The 15,789-nt window shown below is 41.3% G+C and overlaps 2 protein-coding genes across 2 annotated transcripts; both read right to left on the minus strand.

The window, feature by feature from the left end:
- Positions 1 to 3,571: 3,571 nt before the first annotated feature.
- On the minus strand, positions 3,572 to 6,288 carry ahsg2 (alpha-2-HS-glycoprotein 2). The gene is made up of 7 exons (XM_027142428.2): positions 6,042 to 6,288; positions 5,485 to 5,595; positions 5,152 to 5,236; positions 4,896 to 5,050; positions 4,310 to 4,414; positions 4,144 to 4,212; positions 3,572 to 4,003 (listed from the first exon to the last, which is right to left on the minus strand). The coding sequence occupies exons 1-7, from the start codon at positions 6,246 to 6,248 to the stop codon at positions 3,755 to 3,757; spliced, it is 981 nt and encodes a 326-aa protein (XP_026998229.1). The 5' UTR covers positions 6,249 to 6,288; the 3' UTR covers positions 3,572 to 3,754.
- A 931-nt stretch (positions 6,289 to 7,219) lies between these two features.
- crb1 (crumbs cell polarity complex component 1) lies at positions 7,220 to 15,031 on the minus strand. The gene is made up of 9 exons (XM_027142429.2): positions 14,171 to 15,031; positions 12,152 to 13,096; positions 11,341 to 11,891; positions 10,929 to 11,094; positions 10,346 to 10,577; positions 9,471 to 10,145; positions 9,267 to 9,308; positions 9,006 to 9,128; positions 7,220 to 8,159 (listed from the first exon to the last, which is right to left on the minus strand). The coding sequence occupies exons 1-9, from the start codon at positions 14,217 to 14,219 to the stop codon at positions 7,907 to 7,909; spliced, it is 3,036 nt and encodes a 1,011-aa protein (XP_026998230.1). The 5' UTR covers positions 14,220 to 15,031; the 3' UTR covers positions 7,220 to 7,906.
- Between the last annotated feature and the right edge of the window lie 758 nt (positions 15,032 to 15,789).

The following is a 15,789-nucleotide window of genomic DNA, read 5'->3' on the forward strand; positions in this document are numbered from 1 at the left end:
CAGGTACCATCTACCTAAACATTGTTGCAGACCAAGAAAACCAAGAACCTGACAAATAGTTTAAGGGTTTCAATTACCTCCAAATTCCCCAGATCTCAAACCGATCGAACATCTGTGGGATGTTCTGGACAACTACATCTGATCCATGGAGGCTGCATAGCACAACTTGTGCACTTTTGGCACATGGCTGTGTGATTGAGCAATGAGAATAAATGTACACTAAATACTAAATACTTGTTGCATACAGTCATAAATGTAATACAGCGATGCCTCGAGATACAAGTGCATTGACATACGAATTTTTTGAGATTTTTGAGCTGTGATTCAACCAAATTTTTCCTTGAGATACGAATAATTTTATAAGTGAAGAGTTTTAAGTGAAGAGAAAAGCGATGAAGAAAATTAAGCGAAATTCATTAATTCATTCATTTCATACCGCTCGTCCGAACCACCTCGGTTGACGGGGAGCCTGTGCCTTTAAAGAAAACAGAAATTGTAGCAATTAAGTTCAGTTCAGTTAAGAGAATTTCGGTTAAGTTGATTAATTTTAGTGAAGTTTAATTAAGTTCCATTTAAGTGTAAAGTAGCATTAAGAGTGTACAGTAGCGAGTAAGTGAACGAAAGTAAAAGTGTAATTCCTCCTAACTCCTCCGCCTGTTCACTCCTCCCTCAAACTCCGTGCGCATTTTCCGTTAGCTCGAGTCGTCTGATCTCCAAGGTAAATAATACACTTTATAGTAAAACCATTTTTTTTAACATTCTCTTTTATTACTGTATGTTTTTATACAATGTTTGTAATTTATAATTACAGGTACTGTAACATTGATTTAAATGGGGAGAATTGCTTTGAGATACGAGCAAATTGAGATACGAATTAAGGTCACGGAACGGATTAAACTCGTATCTCAAGGTATTCCTGTATATCGGGCATCCGATATAATCTAGTATATCCGTAATCTAGTTATTACGACAGGAGTGTCATCAAAAGCCAAGCCAAAAACAGATTGTTTCTGTTCCATACTCCAGAGCAGAAGGTGGCAGTAATGCACCTAATTACGCTGGCAGGACAATTAAGATTCAAACTGCTGGAAGGACAGTTACATGCCTATGTCTCTCAGTAGGAACGAAAGATGGAAAGGGAGTAAGGAGAGGTGGAAAGGAGAGAGGAAAAAGGTCTGCACTTTTCTTTTATTCAGTAAATTCTGCCCTGTTCTATTTTACCTGAAATGTCCTTTTGCCTGAGGTTCCTGTGTTATTAATGTAGTTAATGTTTCAAAAAGGGGCAGCTCAAAAGTCTTCTGTTTAACTTTTTTTCTTAAAGATTAAAAGCACTTTTATTTTATTCAAAAGATTCTGAATGTTTTACATTACATGAAATCTAGGCCCTAAGGTCAGGCTGCACGAAGCTGTGTTTGCACTTTTTATTTATTTTATTCAGAAGAAATTCAGTGTCTGTTGTCTGTTACTTGACATGTAGTAAAGACAACTACAGGATTGTTTTTCATTCAAGTGCCATACAAGTTCAGACTGAAAACACTTGAAATTTAACAATAAATTATATAGAAATGTGTGTATGTTATTGAGTTTATTAACATGAGGTACACTATTTTAAGTGACAATATAAGATTCGGACCTTTGCTGGGAGGAAATTTTAGTAACTGAACCTCTTTGAATTTTAATCGAATACCCCTGCTGTATATCTTTGCATGCTTTAACATTTATATTACACTTCACTAGAGCTGAGGGGTCAAAACCTGCAACCCTGCAAGCCCCAGATCATTATCCCTCCTCCACTAAACTTTACTGGTGTCAATTTTCTTAATGGTATGTATACACATTTTTTCCCCTGGTAAAATGTTTACGTGCCATGGTACACATCCAAATAGAAAGCAATAGGTGGCATTGATGGCTCAGATCATGGCTTTGGGTTACTGTTAATATGTCGTGAGTAGGGTTGGAAAGGGGTGGAACGTTTCCAGAAACTTTCCACAGGAACTTTTATTCATTCATTCATTTTCTACCGCTTATCCGAACTTCTCGGGGCACGGGGAGCCTGTGTCATCGGGCATCGAGGCAGGATACACCCTGGACAGAGTGCCAACCCATCACAGGGCACACACACTCTCATTCACTCACACACTACGGACAATTTTCCACAGATGCCAATCAACCTACCATGCATGTCTTTGGACCGGGGGAGAAAACCGGAGTACCCGGAGGAAACCCCCGAGGCACAGGGAGAACATGCAAACTCCACACACACAAGGTGGAGGCGGGAACCGAACCCCCAACCCTGGAGGTGTGAGGCGAACGTGCTAACCACTAAGCCACTGTGCCCCCCTCCAACGGGAACTTAATCTGGGGAATTTTGGAAATATTCGAAATTGGAAACTTTATGGAAATTTATGGGAATTATTTGAAAATATAGGGAAATGTATATAAACTATATCATATTCAAACATAAATAAACATTTTAAAAAATGATGTCTTGACTGATTTAATTGTAAGAAGAACTTTCATTCTTTCATTAATAAACATTATTACGCTTGTAATAAACATCATTAACTTAATAATTGTAATAAACATATTTCCCTATGATTGCTGTAAAATAAAAGTGTCCCTCACAACTTGCCCTTCTAAAAAAGTCCCAATCAAAATGTAAAATGAAGAATTTTTCCTCAAGCTTCTTAGGTCTCTGCTTCTGTTGTAGTCAAGGCCTGGAAAATGGAGGTTAATCGGATTTTTTTTTATTTCAGGGGGAGTGAGTGTGTGTGTGGAGGGTGTGTGTGTAATCGAATAATCTGTGTACGTGGTAACACTCCTAATTTACTGCTCATTAAGAGTTAGTAAGGTAGTTGTTAAGTTTAGGTATTGGGTACAGTTAAGAATGTAGAATAAGGTCGTGCAGAATAAGGCATATATGTGCTTAATAAGCACTAATAAATAGCCAATAATCTATTAATATTCATGCTAATAAACACCTAGTTAAATGACCCTAAAATAAAGTGTTACTGTGCATGTTATAGAAGAATGTAAGTACCTGCAGGGAGTTTGGCCTCAATGGCCTTCCAGTAAGCAGTGTGCAAGTGACCGAGAAACGCAGGGTTCAAATTTGAGTACTTAAATTGCATTAAATCTTGTTGTTTTAAACAAAATTATGCTGCAAGATTTTTAACTACATTTAAGTTCCTTGTTATAGGCAACTCTGCATTTTTTTTCTAAATTCCCAGTTTATTCCCATATATTTCCGTTAATTCCCATTTATTCCTGTTAATTCCCATATATTCCCATTAATTCCCATATATTTCCAGTTAATTCCCATATATTCCCGTTAATTTCAATATATTCCCGTTAATTCCCATTAATTCCCATGAAAAGTTTCCAGCCTTGAAAATTCCCGGAATTTTGCTCTAGTCATGAGCCAGGAGCTGGCACTTTTTCAACCTCGACAAAGGCCGTAAATCCCACAGCCGCTCAATCGTATTCTAACACGGTTGTAATTTGACCTTGTAAACATTGTTTTTTCCCCCCTTGTTGACCATAACTTGGCATACAAAAGGAAGAGTCTTAATATGGTGACCATTTTATTACACTAAAATGATACAGATCAAAACAGCCTACAAGTCATTTGAAACAGGAGCTGCTCTTGTTTGAAGGACAGCAGTGCTGAACACACGGGTCCAATGTTTCCACAAAGAACAACAAGCTGGAAAAATCAACATATATCAAGGGAACATTGAGTTGAACAGCGGAATTAAAAGTGCTTGAGTTTTCCTGGGCATCTCGGAACCAGAACTACTGGTTCAGCAGATAATAGCCCATTCGGTTGAGGATCTGCTGCTGATCTTTTGACGATCGGTGCTTTCTCGGCTGATTCGGTGCTTTCTGCAGATAAGAGGCCGGTAGCATTAGGATCATGCAGGGCTGTAACTCTGTGGTTCTTGAAGCCATGGCTGATGGACGGATTTGGCTCAGCTGGGAGAACAATATGTGTAGCATTGTTCTATTGAAAGGAAAAGGAAGATTTATGCTTAGTTTATTTCATGCAAATGGGGTAGTCAAGTCAAATCTTGTAAAAAAAATTTCATTCTTTAAATAAATTGCTAGGTAGTCATTAAAAATAATTTATTAGCGCTTAGTTACGGTTGGGAAGATTTCACAGTCGACTTTCACTTCAGGTTCACGGCCTTCAGAATGACAGAACCCGTGGCGCTAAGGGGAAAAAATAAAGCGCATCATATTCAGGCTGCATTTTACTTAAAAGTGGTTTCATTTATTGTTAGGTGTCTGTGTTGAAATCCACACTTACAGCATCAGCTTGGGCAAGAGGAACACAGTTACCATCATCCACATTTGTGCAATTGGTTTCGATAATTGCGTATTCGGCTCTGATAAGAGCCCCACCAGACACCACCTGCAAAAACAACACTTTCAAATTCCCGTGAATTCAAAATCAAGTGTTTATGAGGACTCATGACACGTCACCGAGCGCTAGAACTTACAAGAGGAGTACATGTGCTAAACCTGACATTCACGTCCAGGGTGATTTCAGTATCTTGCTAATTCCTGCACTTGTGTACATTTGTTATATCTTGTTTTCCTTTCTACACCTTGAAACTTTGCTCTGTTTACCAGACCATTTGTCCTTGTTGATACTCACCCCTGCACACCTTATCATCTTTGTGGATATTTGGGTAGTGTTCATAATCATAATCACTTTATTTGCCCCGATCTCCTGGATCAACATAATATTTCTGTCTCCGTTGTTACAGTATGCTGAGATTATAGGCTTGACTTTGGCTTGTTGTCTTTGTATTTGTTTAAAAACCAAAACACCACTTTATCCAAGGATTTCACCAGTTCTACCCTTGCTGTATTCAGGGTCACAGTATTACCTGAGAAGACAGCCGTCCGATGTCGAGGACAGTAAAAGCAGCGTTGAGGGTGTGTTTATTGTTGAATTGCCCCAGTGAGGCTTCTACCAGCTGAGAGCCACTTGTGTGGTTCAGCGGCTGCAGAACACTGCAGCCTACACAAGGGCTAAATGATTCTGCTCTTCCCCCCAAAAAAAACAACAAAACATGCACAAGAATTAGAATACTAACGTATGTACAGTATATTGGATAAAATCTGACATCTACGTCGTCTGACCTAATTCCGTCTTGCACTTGAATGCTACGACAGAAAACTGTCCGTCAGCTTCGGAGAGAGCTATGTCGCAGTCCGCTTCAACCGCCTAAAGGAAAAACAGGGAAAAGAACAAATACATAACAAAGACGGACGCAATCCAGAGCGTAACGGCGTTATTGTCTATTTGGCAACCGTTACTCCAACAAATAGGACGTCTTCGTCTGTGTCACATGACATTTGCAAACCGATTTACTGTCGAATTTCATAGTCAAAATGAACAGATGCACTCTTTAAAGCCAATAAAAAAGCATCCGTTATAATAACAGCACATATGAGATAAAAAGGGAAACGTACCGTTTCGATTTTGGGTCTGACCTCGCAATCAGGCACAGATTTCGGGTCGTAGACGTGGCACTTAGTCTCGAGGAACTCCAGCTCCAAGAGATATATATGCGTTCCGTCAACCTACAGCAAAACAACAAAGACTTTTAGTCGTAATTTTTGTCTAATTGATTAGGCTTAATAAGAATAAAGGACGTTGATATTTCATTAATTCAACGCTGGTCCGGCTTGATTCATATCCCAGGAATACTTAGCATGGGCCAGGAATATATGCCATTTTATATGAATTAATAATAGTCAGCCTGTAGCCTGTACGGCTTCATATGGCCAAACCCTAACTCTAACCCTAACCACATGTGACCTTATTAGTAACAATGATTAAAAGATCCTTGAATGTTTATCGCGTTAAATACTTTTGTATTGTGTTTCCAATATGAAGGGTTTATGTCCCAGGAGAGACAAGCTGCAATCGCTGGGCCCTTTAAATTTGAGAGATATAAACTGTCCTACACATGAATCACTCTGTACAGCCAGTGCTGTGCATCAGTAACTCATAATAAGGTCTTTACCTTATTAATAACCTTGATGTCCTCGATTTGGTTTAAAGTGTACTTGTAGCCATGAGTGTGCTGCGCGTTGATGAAATTCAGAGCCTCCTGAGCGGCGGCTTCGGCCTCTGGAGAGTCGCAGAGAGGCAGAGTGAAGTTGTGTCCCACAGGTTTACACGATCCGCACGCTACAAGCCCCAGAAGGGCGACGACAAAGCCGAGATTCATCGCGCCGTGTGGAAGTAAAAAGGCTGACACGGGTTCGCCTGGCTGATTGGTCATATATACGCCAAAGCTGACCCTTCATCACATGGGAGGGATAAAACACAAACAATTCTGACCAATGTCATGGAAGTGTGTGGGGACAGGAATAAGTCCATTCACCTGGAATGCTCTTGCTTGACTCCCTGGAATAGACTTACATAGTCCATTCATAGTCTATCACATTCACGTGCACCTCATTGTACATTATAACAAGCCTTTTAGGGTGTTATTATATATATCATATAATGAGTTCATGATGATGTACGTGTAACTTTTACATATAATGTGAAAATGTTCTGATAGGATTCATTTATTTTACCGCTGTTTAACTGCTGACTTTTCAGATCCATTGTAAGGCTTATAGTGCCTTATAGTACATGCAATTTGTGCGCTATTATATGTCTCATAGTAGATTATAGGCGTCGTTCTATAGCTTACAGTACAATGAAATTGTATTTCTATTTAAAAAGCTCACTCTTGTCCTATGGTCAGGAGAGTAAAGAGGATTCTATTATTTACTCTAGGGATTCAAGTTCAGGTCTGTGCCCACGTTTGTCTGTTTTACTGCAGATAACATCCAGGTTCGTGAGTTCACTGGCTTTTAACTGTATGGTCCGCTTTTTTTTCATCCACATTGATAAATGTGCTTATAACAGAACAGAACCTTACTTCCTTTACAGTGTCCTGTAGGTAAGGCGTGGTAAAGGTAAAGGCATTGTTCTTCTCAGGTCATCCTGGTCGAGATGTCATGCTGCGTTCTCTTGTTTATTCTCACAGAAGACACTTCAACCTGGTAACCCTTTACTTATGGAGCCATTCTTCAAAAACAGACTATTAAAGAAATTCTGCATTTCAGGATAGGACCCCTAGATAGGGTTCAGATAAAGAACACCTTACGAATAAATCAGCCTGTATTTTTATTTTTTTTATTTTTATTTTTTTTCATAAGGAATGTAATTCTGTGTCGGACTGATAGGGGGCGATGTTTTATGAAACACAATTGCGTCACAGCTCCCTTCACTCAGACCCTTGTGCACTTTGCCTTTTATGAGAATAGGGACCGGTTTGGAGTCAACACTTCTCAGAGGCTTTGAGGCAAAAGTAAACACTAATTCAAAGGGACGCATACTTGGAATACAAGACAACTGGCTCAGAAATAACTCTGAGGCTAAAGCAGAACTGTATATGGCTTGGGTGAACAAATCTTTAAACAGACTCCTAGAATAGAATAATACTAAGACAACATGTACTATAACATTTAGTGAGTACATTTATTTTCTGGCCTGCTAGACAAAAAAAAAAACCCTCAGAATACGATTTACAGAATACAAGCAGCTCAAACATGTAAAAGGAAAAAAAAACATGACGTATCTTCAAGGAATAATTTAATGCTTGTAGCTGTTGGCAGGTTGCAGCGGTATAAGATTTTCATCCAAACATCTTCAGAGGTTAAAACTTTTTCGTGAGGGCACTTTTCATTTAAAACGTCTTTCATTTAAACTTTCTATTCTGTAGTTATGAATGATGTCATTGTTACTACTGACATGCTGTGTTTCATACAGACCCCCACCCTCCCTTATTTAGACATCTCGTCCGTCGTCACTTATTCCTGTGATTTTTCTTTACTCCTCGTTGGCAGCGTTCCACTCAATCTCAGGCTCGTCGTCCATGCGCAGGATGAGGTAGGAGAGCAGCTGAAAGATATTCTGACACATCAGCAGGAAACCATAGAGGTAGAAATCGCTGATGTCGATCTGGCAGTGTTCGCCGGCGAAGCTGATCTCACACACACAGTGGAATTTGTCGATGAGGTTGCGGCAGTATCCGTCGTTCAGGCACGGGCCAGACGCGCACTCGTCCAGTTCCAGCTCACACCTATACACAATCGGGACAGTAGGAATAAATAGAGGATGTGATTTCAGGCCATTTTGTCTTTTGTCTCCACCCCATGTTCTGTCATCGCTCTGTTCCTCAAATGTGATTGATTCATACATGTATATTATAGTGACACTCCAGTCATGATTTAGATTAAGTTTTTAGATTTATTTTTTAATTCTGACTGAACAGACCCAGGGGCTTTTTACACTTGGTCACTTCCTGAGTTTTCTGTGATCCGATATCTACCCGATGGTAAAAAGACCAGGTCTAAATTCCCTCCGAAACGTTTTGGAGACGGATATAAATCCGATGGTACAAACCCCTTCAGGAGGTGGTCTGGGACGCGTTTCAGATGAAACTGGACAGGTGTAAATGAATGTGGTTGTTGAAGCCACATACGTCAGCGCTATACTCCTCCCAAACGGAAGTACGTCACTTGCAGGTGATCTTTCACCCAGGCGTCTCGTAGGGTCTTAAAACGCGCTGCTGCCACCAGCAAAAATGCAGCAAACAGTAAATGCTGTTTTTTGTAGCATAACCGTCGTAACGAGACACCAAAGTGTGTTCCATTTCAATTACCCCGGAAATGAGGTAAAATATATTTGCATATTGGGCGGGAGAAGAAAGATCGGATCGATATCTGATTCGCCGATTTACGTGGCCTAATGTAAATGGAACAGTTTTAACAAATCAGATAGCTATCGGATCAGAGAAAGCATAACTTTCAGAAGTGACCAGGTGTAAAAAGGCCCTCAGACAATGGATGCAGAAATAGAGCTCCACACTGGGCTAAAATGCCCGATTTACCCTTCAAATTTCATGCTACTATTACTGCAAGCTTACCACTGTCCGCTAAAACCAGACAGGCAGTCACACTTGTTCTCAAACCTAGAGCAGTTTCCACCATTAAAGCAGCTGTATGTCCACTTATCATTCCCACAGATGGACACGGGCAGCCTGGGAGACCTACCAAGACAATTTATACATTATACGACGGTATGATAATCATACAGGTTACAGCTCTACTGGTAATCATTTTTTTCTTCAGTCGTTACAACCATATTAACGTGCCATCAGGGATTACATCAAGAAAAGGTAACTCACGGAATTCTGTCGATGTACCAAGGCATTTCTGGCATCCGTTCTCTGAAATCGTGAGAAACAATGATGTAAGGTAACACTGATTACAAAATACACAATATATCGTTGCTTCGTCATCGTCGGCAATTTCTACTCAGAATTTCTACTTAACAATTTCTTATCGAAAAAAAAGAATGTATAAAGGAAATGTGTGTTATGGTCACGTACTGGCAGAGAGCTCCGGTTGTGTTTCTTGGGCAAAGACAGGCGTATTGCTTGATTCCTCTGAGGCAGGTACCTCCATTACGGCACTTGTGTCCCATACACACGTCCTCTTTATTTTCACAGAGATGACCAGTGTATCCTGGCTCACACACACACTCAAATCCTTCATAAACGGTGACACAGGATCCATGAAGACAAGGATTCGAGTAGCAGGCATCAGTCCTGACTTCGCAAAACTGACCGTGCCAATCAGCTGGGCATCGACATTTAAAGAGGTCGAAATGATCCTCACACTGGCCTCCATTGTGGCAAGGGTTCGGATTGCAAATATCAGAGCCCCAACACCCTAAGGTCAGCATTCCAGACAACCTCAAGAACCTTTCCTCCTGAGGTCTGGGCATGCTGAGATCTGTTTCTGCATAAAATGGCAAAACAAGACCACCAATTTCCACATAACCAAAACATCCTTCCAAATCGGCCCCAGTATCGAGCTCCCAGCCTCCCAGAAGGATGTCCGTGTCTTCCCTCAGGAAGTCCAGATCTCCAGAAGTGGTGCTGGAGATGGACGCTTGGTCTCTGCGGTCATCAAGAACCATGGACCATCTAGAGGTAGGTGCGGATGGGGTGTTCATACTTAGGATGGCACTATGCCAGCGTCCATCGTTCACCATTACACGGCTATAAAAATTATTAGAGAGAGAAAGTGTAAATAAAAGAGAAATTATTACCATATTTCTGATTCTTCCCTAGAACCCTTTTTGTACTGTTAATGTGGATGCCAAGTTGAGTTAGATCAAGATTAGCAAACATAGCTTACATCTAGCTTAGCTAATGTTGTTCAATACATTAATGGATGCTACGTTGATTCATTCCCTCACCGGTTTTGCACTCGGAGTGGGAAGTTTGCGCCACTCCGAAACTCCAGAACAAGTCGTCCGTCTTTGATTAAAAGTGTAAGGAAGTTGTTTTCTCTTGAAGCGTGCAGCAATGTAGCATCACGTCGCCTCGTGCGGAATGTCAGGGCCACGCTGCGGAGGGACCGGTGGATTTTGCCGTTACCTCTAAACACGATGATGGGGTTTCCTTCACGGACAGTGACGTTTGTAACACCTCAGAGATGGAGAGGAAAAGGAGCGTTTGTAATTCTTATTTCCACTCAAACCTGAAAATCAATGAGGATCCCTGAGCACAGGGGAGCAACTTTAGTCTAACCTCCATCCTAATTATCCATCATCACTGAGAAGAGAAACTATATGTGAACAACCGCTGCATAAACGTGTTCTTGGTATAAAGCAACTCATGCTGTAAATGAGATTTGACTCGTACGTGAAATCTTACAACCTCAGCATACAGATGGTTAAATCCAGACTGAAATAATCCCTGATCGAAAGAAATCCCATGCTCCTAATAAAGAGGTGAGACCTATATAGCGTCTCAGTGTTTCTGCATAGCCGTACTCACAGTCGAAACCCTGGGCGTGTGCGAGACACCTTGCAGAACCTGGGCACGGAGAACGCACACACCACTTCAGCTCCTCGCAGCGACGTCCTGCTGTGTTCGGAGGGCATCTGCAGGTGAAATCATCCCACATGGAGTAACACACCCCGCCATTCAGACAGGGGTTCATCTGTAAATTTATAACAGAGGGAGCGATAAGTTACCAAGGTAAAACAATGTTACTCTCGTGACACGAGTCCATAGACGATTGGAAAAGGTGAGTATGTGTACTGTGTGAAACAGATGGACTGTTGATGACAGACAGATAGACAGATACACAAAAAGACGTATAATGTAGATAAATATACCAGACAGATAAAAACAGATTGACAGACAGACTGAATAATAACCAGACAGATAAAGAAAGAATACATACCCTGCAGTAATTATCGCCTGTACAGCCCTGTGTGACCTGCACCATCGTTTTAAGCCTGTAGGAAGTCAGTGGCATGCTGATTGGGTAAAACTGCAGGTAATTAAAGTTAAGCCGCAGGTCCTGGATACATCCATTAAAGTAGCCACCGAATGCTAATGAGGCTTTTCGATCCTCTAATCCTCCCACATGAACCGTGTCACCTGCTTGGATTGTCAAACCTCGGCTGGCCATCACGACCTGAGTCCTAGCCGAATGCACAAGCGTGAGCGTTCCCCGCTCCACGTGCAGGCTCACCAGGTGAAAATGTCCATCATTAACTCGGTCGTGACCCTGCAGAATTTCAAAGTGATTCACCTGAACTTTGACCTTCCCACCATCCAACCATATGTGCAGGTAACGGCTCGTGGTGTTGGAAAAAACAAGGAGCAGACCATTTATATGGCGAGTGCGAATGAACACAGACACTGTAAAAGCGTCCATGGGGTCATCTTCCACATAAAAAATCGCATAGCTTTCCACATCTTCATTTCCAAACCGTGCAGCGATGTGTTCTGTGAACACACACAGTGTTTTAGCATCAGGCAATATGCATTTATAAACTAAAGGATATACTTCCATTTCCATTTCCTGTTAGAACCACTAGACTTATATCTTCAGTGCAAAACCAAAGGCTGACTGGCGAAGAGACAAACTAACAGGAAGAAAGACAAAAGACAGACACAAGAACAGACAGAGAGATAGACAGGAAGACAGATAGCAACACAGACCCAGCACTAATTAACACGCACGTAAAATCGGAGTAAAGCCTTACCCTCGGAGCAGACCTTTCCTTCATAAGGACGATGGCACTCACAATCGTGTTTCTTCCATCCTAAGCCGAGGCACTTCCCTCTGTTCCTGCATGGATTATTCTCACAGCCATCACTTTCCCTGCAGCCCAAAGTCATACTGAACTGCTCAGCCCTGAACTTTAACTCTGGAACCACCAGGTGGGACTGAATGTAGACATCCCGCATGCAGCCCAGGAAATAGGATTCTGGGTTTACTTGCCCATTCCCTGTTCCACCTATATAGACACTCTGGACCAGAGTGAAAGACGACTGCCCTGACCCAGATCCCAGATCCTGTTCCACTAACACTTCTTTGTGGCAAGTTTTCACAGTGCACAGTGGGTCCTGCAAATCGAGTCCTAGCACACTTCCATAAAAGAAAAGCTGCACTGTATGCCAATGTCCATCAGCTACATCTTGAAACAGTTCCACCAGATCTGACCTGCTGTGGTTGTCCCATTGGACGGAGTGACGTAGTCTGCCATTTTGCAACTGCAGTGTGAGTACATACTCTTCCACTTCGCAGTGCAGTAAAGTCACTGTTTTTTGAACTGTGCGAAAACTCAAAGTAGTGTTCAGAAGGGCTACTGTGTCTTCAAGGTCTGTTTTGATGTGTAAGAATCCACTTTTTTCAAATGAGAATGTGGTGGATATCTCACACCTTGTGCCGGTATATCCTTCAGGGCAGATGCAGCGGTATCTGTGTCGACCACTGCTGAGAAAAGGAAAGCATTTGGCACCATTTTGGCATCGGTTACGCTCACAGCCCTGCAGTGCAACTGTGCAGTTCGGCCCACCGTAGAGTTGCCCGTTTTGAGAGTGGTTAGAACATTGGCAAGCATAACTGTCTTTATTCTTTATGCAAACACCAGCATTTTGACATGGACTGTTTTTGCAGGCACTGAAGTCCTTGTAAGAAACAGCATCTGTTGCAAAATAAAAACCTTGTAGTTTACCTGAGTATAAGAGTGTATTTGAAACACTACCACGCTAAAGACTATTAACACATAACATGGTCTCTTTATTGGTTGAATTGCTTAAGCTACAACAGGAGTGGAAAGGTAAAACTAGGTGCATACCAGACAAACCTAATGAAAGCCAGGATCAACTGATTTAAACAGGTGGAATCAGGTGGGGCTCCTGCTTGGAATCCCACACTGAGAATTTGGGAATAAATTGGAAAACCTGCTGTAATTTTGTAAAGGAGCGCATAAACATAATTCTATATCGGTGAATCAATGACTAATTCAGATGTATAGATTTACTATGAAGAAATCTGTTGAGACAGCTGTTGTTTTATTTAGATTTGGACGGCTAAGATGCTCAGAAGTACTCATTTTTTACAGTTTGACAAATTATGTTTGTCAGAATAGATTGTGGTGAGGTGCCAACAAAAATAACTACGCAAGAAGAAGGATTGAACAAGAGTAACTGTGGGAGCATGGGGGAGTTGTAAAAGAGAGCCTGCAGAAGTGGGAATGGTTGGGAATGTCTGATGGAGCTGGAAGGATTGGTCAAAATTATCTGATGGAAAATGACTGGTCTGGAGTGTCTCATAAGAGGGCTGAGTTTGGTGGAACTGATCAATAGTGTCTGAGGGAATGGGATTGGTCAAGTGTGTTGGATAGAGCAGGTGGAATTGGCAATACCTGCCTGAGGGACTGAGACTGGTCAAGAGAGACTGATAGGACACATGGGACTGGTCAATACTGTCTGAAGGAACAGACAGGTTTGGTCTATAACATTAACTAAATTTTAATTTCTAGATGTATGCTGAATTTTGGACAACCAGGATGTAAAATATTTAAATATGGATCCTTGCTGTAAAGATTTCTTTATTTGATGAGGTTATGGAGGTAAACAATTGTTGTTTTTAGTTACACCAGCCTTTTAGATTCATTGCAAAACTAAAGCAACAAACTTTAGACACCAGGAATGTTTATAATGACAAACTACATTTAGAATAATTGGAGCAAACAGACAAAGTAGCCAATCTTTACCTGCAAAAAGCAACAGGACGATCCAGACTAGAATGTTCACTCCTGACATGACTCAAAACTGATGAGTGAAGACCTGGGTGTTTCTCACCATCACAGCGAATGACTTCTACAATATATCTTCATTCATGTGTGTAGGAGTGACTGACTGAGGTAAATCTTGGATTAACAGCAGACAGATCCAAAGGATTAGGCCAACACGCTTACATGTCCACTGGCTTATTAATGTGATGTCACACATGTTCATGAAGGAGACTTTACACAAAGATCTGCCATTACTTATGTCACAGCACTTTTCAGTTCTCAAATCTAATTGCTTTAAAGATATTGAGACATTGTTTATAACAGCAGTGCTGGCAATAGTGAAGTTTTTTCAATAAATGTTCATTAAACATCTGAAACAATGACAGGATATGATTTTTTTTTTGTCTTATTAACTTCAGGTGAGAAAAAAAGAGGCTGGTGAGGGAATGACCATTTTATCATATAGCATATATTTACTGTTGGTATAAAAGGTGTTCAGTGGGGTTGAGATCTGTGTAGGACAATCAAGCTCCTTTGGCCCTACAGTGTAGTACAGGGCTGTCAAGTGTCACGCACTGAGTGTGACAGTGATGCATTTCTGTCTTTTGTCACGCTCCCGCCACACATCGTATTTGTCACTCAGAATAACGTACTATTTATCACTGTCACACTCAGTGCGTGACAAATACTAAAGCAATTAGTATTTGTCACTCAGTATAACGTACTATTTATCAAATATTTAATAAGCCACAGCGCCCAAAATGTAAAGTGCCAATCAGAAAATAGCACTATTGTATCTGGGTAAGATTTAACACAACAACCAATGAAAAAAAGCAGATCCTGGAATTGTTCATCATCATCCTCATTCACCCACAGAGAAAAGCACTGGAGCTGCGAGCATCACTTTGAGCACAGAGTAAGTCATGATCTCCTGTTTAATGTTACAACTAATTCACAACTTGTTTGACACAAACAGTGACATTGTGACTGCTGTTACAGACGTTTCCCAGATCATCAGCAGGAGTTTTTCATGTTAGAGTGTCTGTAACTCAGTTTACCAGTTTTACAGTTTTACCAACAGTTTTACAGCCTGTTCACTGACAACACCTGCTCAGGACAAGTAGTCTAGGGCCAGTGGTTCTCAAACTGGGGGCCCTGAGATGGTGCCAGGGGGCCTTGGTTCGCTGACAAAACCTGCTCAGAACAAGTAGTCTAGGGCCAGTGGTTCTCAGACTGGGGGCCCTGAGATGGTGCCAGAAAACATCTGAGTAATAGAGGCCACTGGTTCCTTTTTTTAAAGGTGACTGGATTGAACCAATTTGGGAGGCTATCAAAGATCGCAGCCTTGGTTTTAGTGCTTCCACATTCTAATGCTGATGCCCAGAGGGTAATTTTGATCGTCGGTTTGAACAAAAACTCAACAGGAAACAGCTTGTCTCTGGATGGGACATTGTCCTCAATGACCCTAAAAATGTCTGGGCTTGTGCTGAACTGTTTTATATGAGAGCCCAAAAAGGCAACAAGCACTTACAATAAACAACAGCAGTCATAACCTCTCTCTCTCTCTCTCTCTCACACACACACACACACACACACTC

The sequence above is a fragment of the Tachysurus fulvidraco genome, chromosome 1 (assembly GCF_022655615.1).
Source record: "Tachysurus fulvidraco isolate hzauxx_2018 chromosome 1, HZAU_PFXX_2.0, whole genome shotgun sequence".
Taxonomy (NCBI): Eukaryota; Metazoa; Chordata; class Actinopteri; order Siluriformes; family Bagridae; genus Tachysurus; species Tachysurus fulvidraco.

Excerpts from the sequence above, each read along its gene's own strand:
- crb1 (XM_027142429.2), bottom strand. The coding sequence starts at position 14,219 with ATGTCAGGAGTGAACATTCTAGTCTGGATCGTCCTGTTGCTTTTTGCA. Across the intron at positions 11,095-11,340 it reads CAGGCGATAATTACTGCAGG|ATGAACCCCTGTCTGAATGG; the intron begins GTATGTATTCTT and ends ATAAATTTACAG. Across the intron at positions 10,146-10,345 it reads CCACTCCGAGTGCAAAACCG|CCGTGTAATGGTGAACGATG; the intron begins GTGAGGGAATGA and ends TAATTTTTATAG.
- ahsg2 (XM_027142428.2), bottom strand. The coding sequence starts at position 6,248 with ATGAATCTCGGCTTTGTCGTCGCCCTTCTGGGGCTTGTAGCGTGCGGA. Across the intron at positions 4,213-4,309 it reads CTCTTGCCCAAGCTGATGCT|CGCCACGGGTTCTGTCATTC; the intron begins GTAAGTGTGGAT and ends TTTTCCCCTTAG. Across the intron at positions 4,004-4,143 it reads ACTGTGAAATCTTCCCAACC|AACAATGCTACACATATTGT; the intron begins GTAACTAAGCGC and ends TCCTTTCAATAG.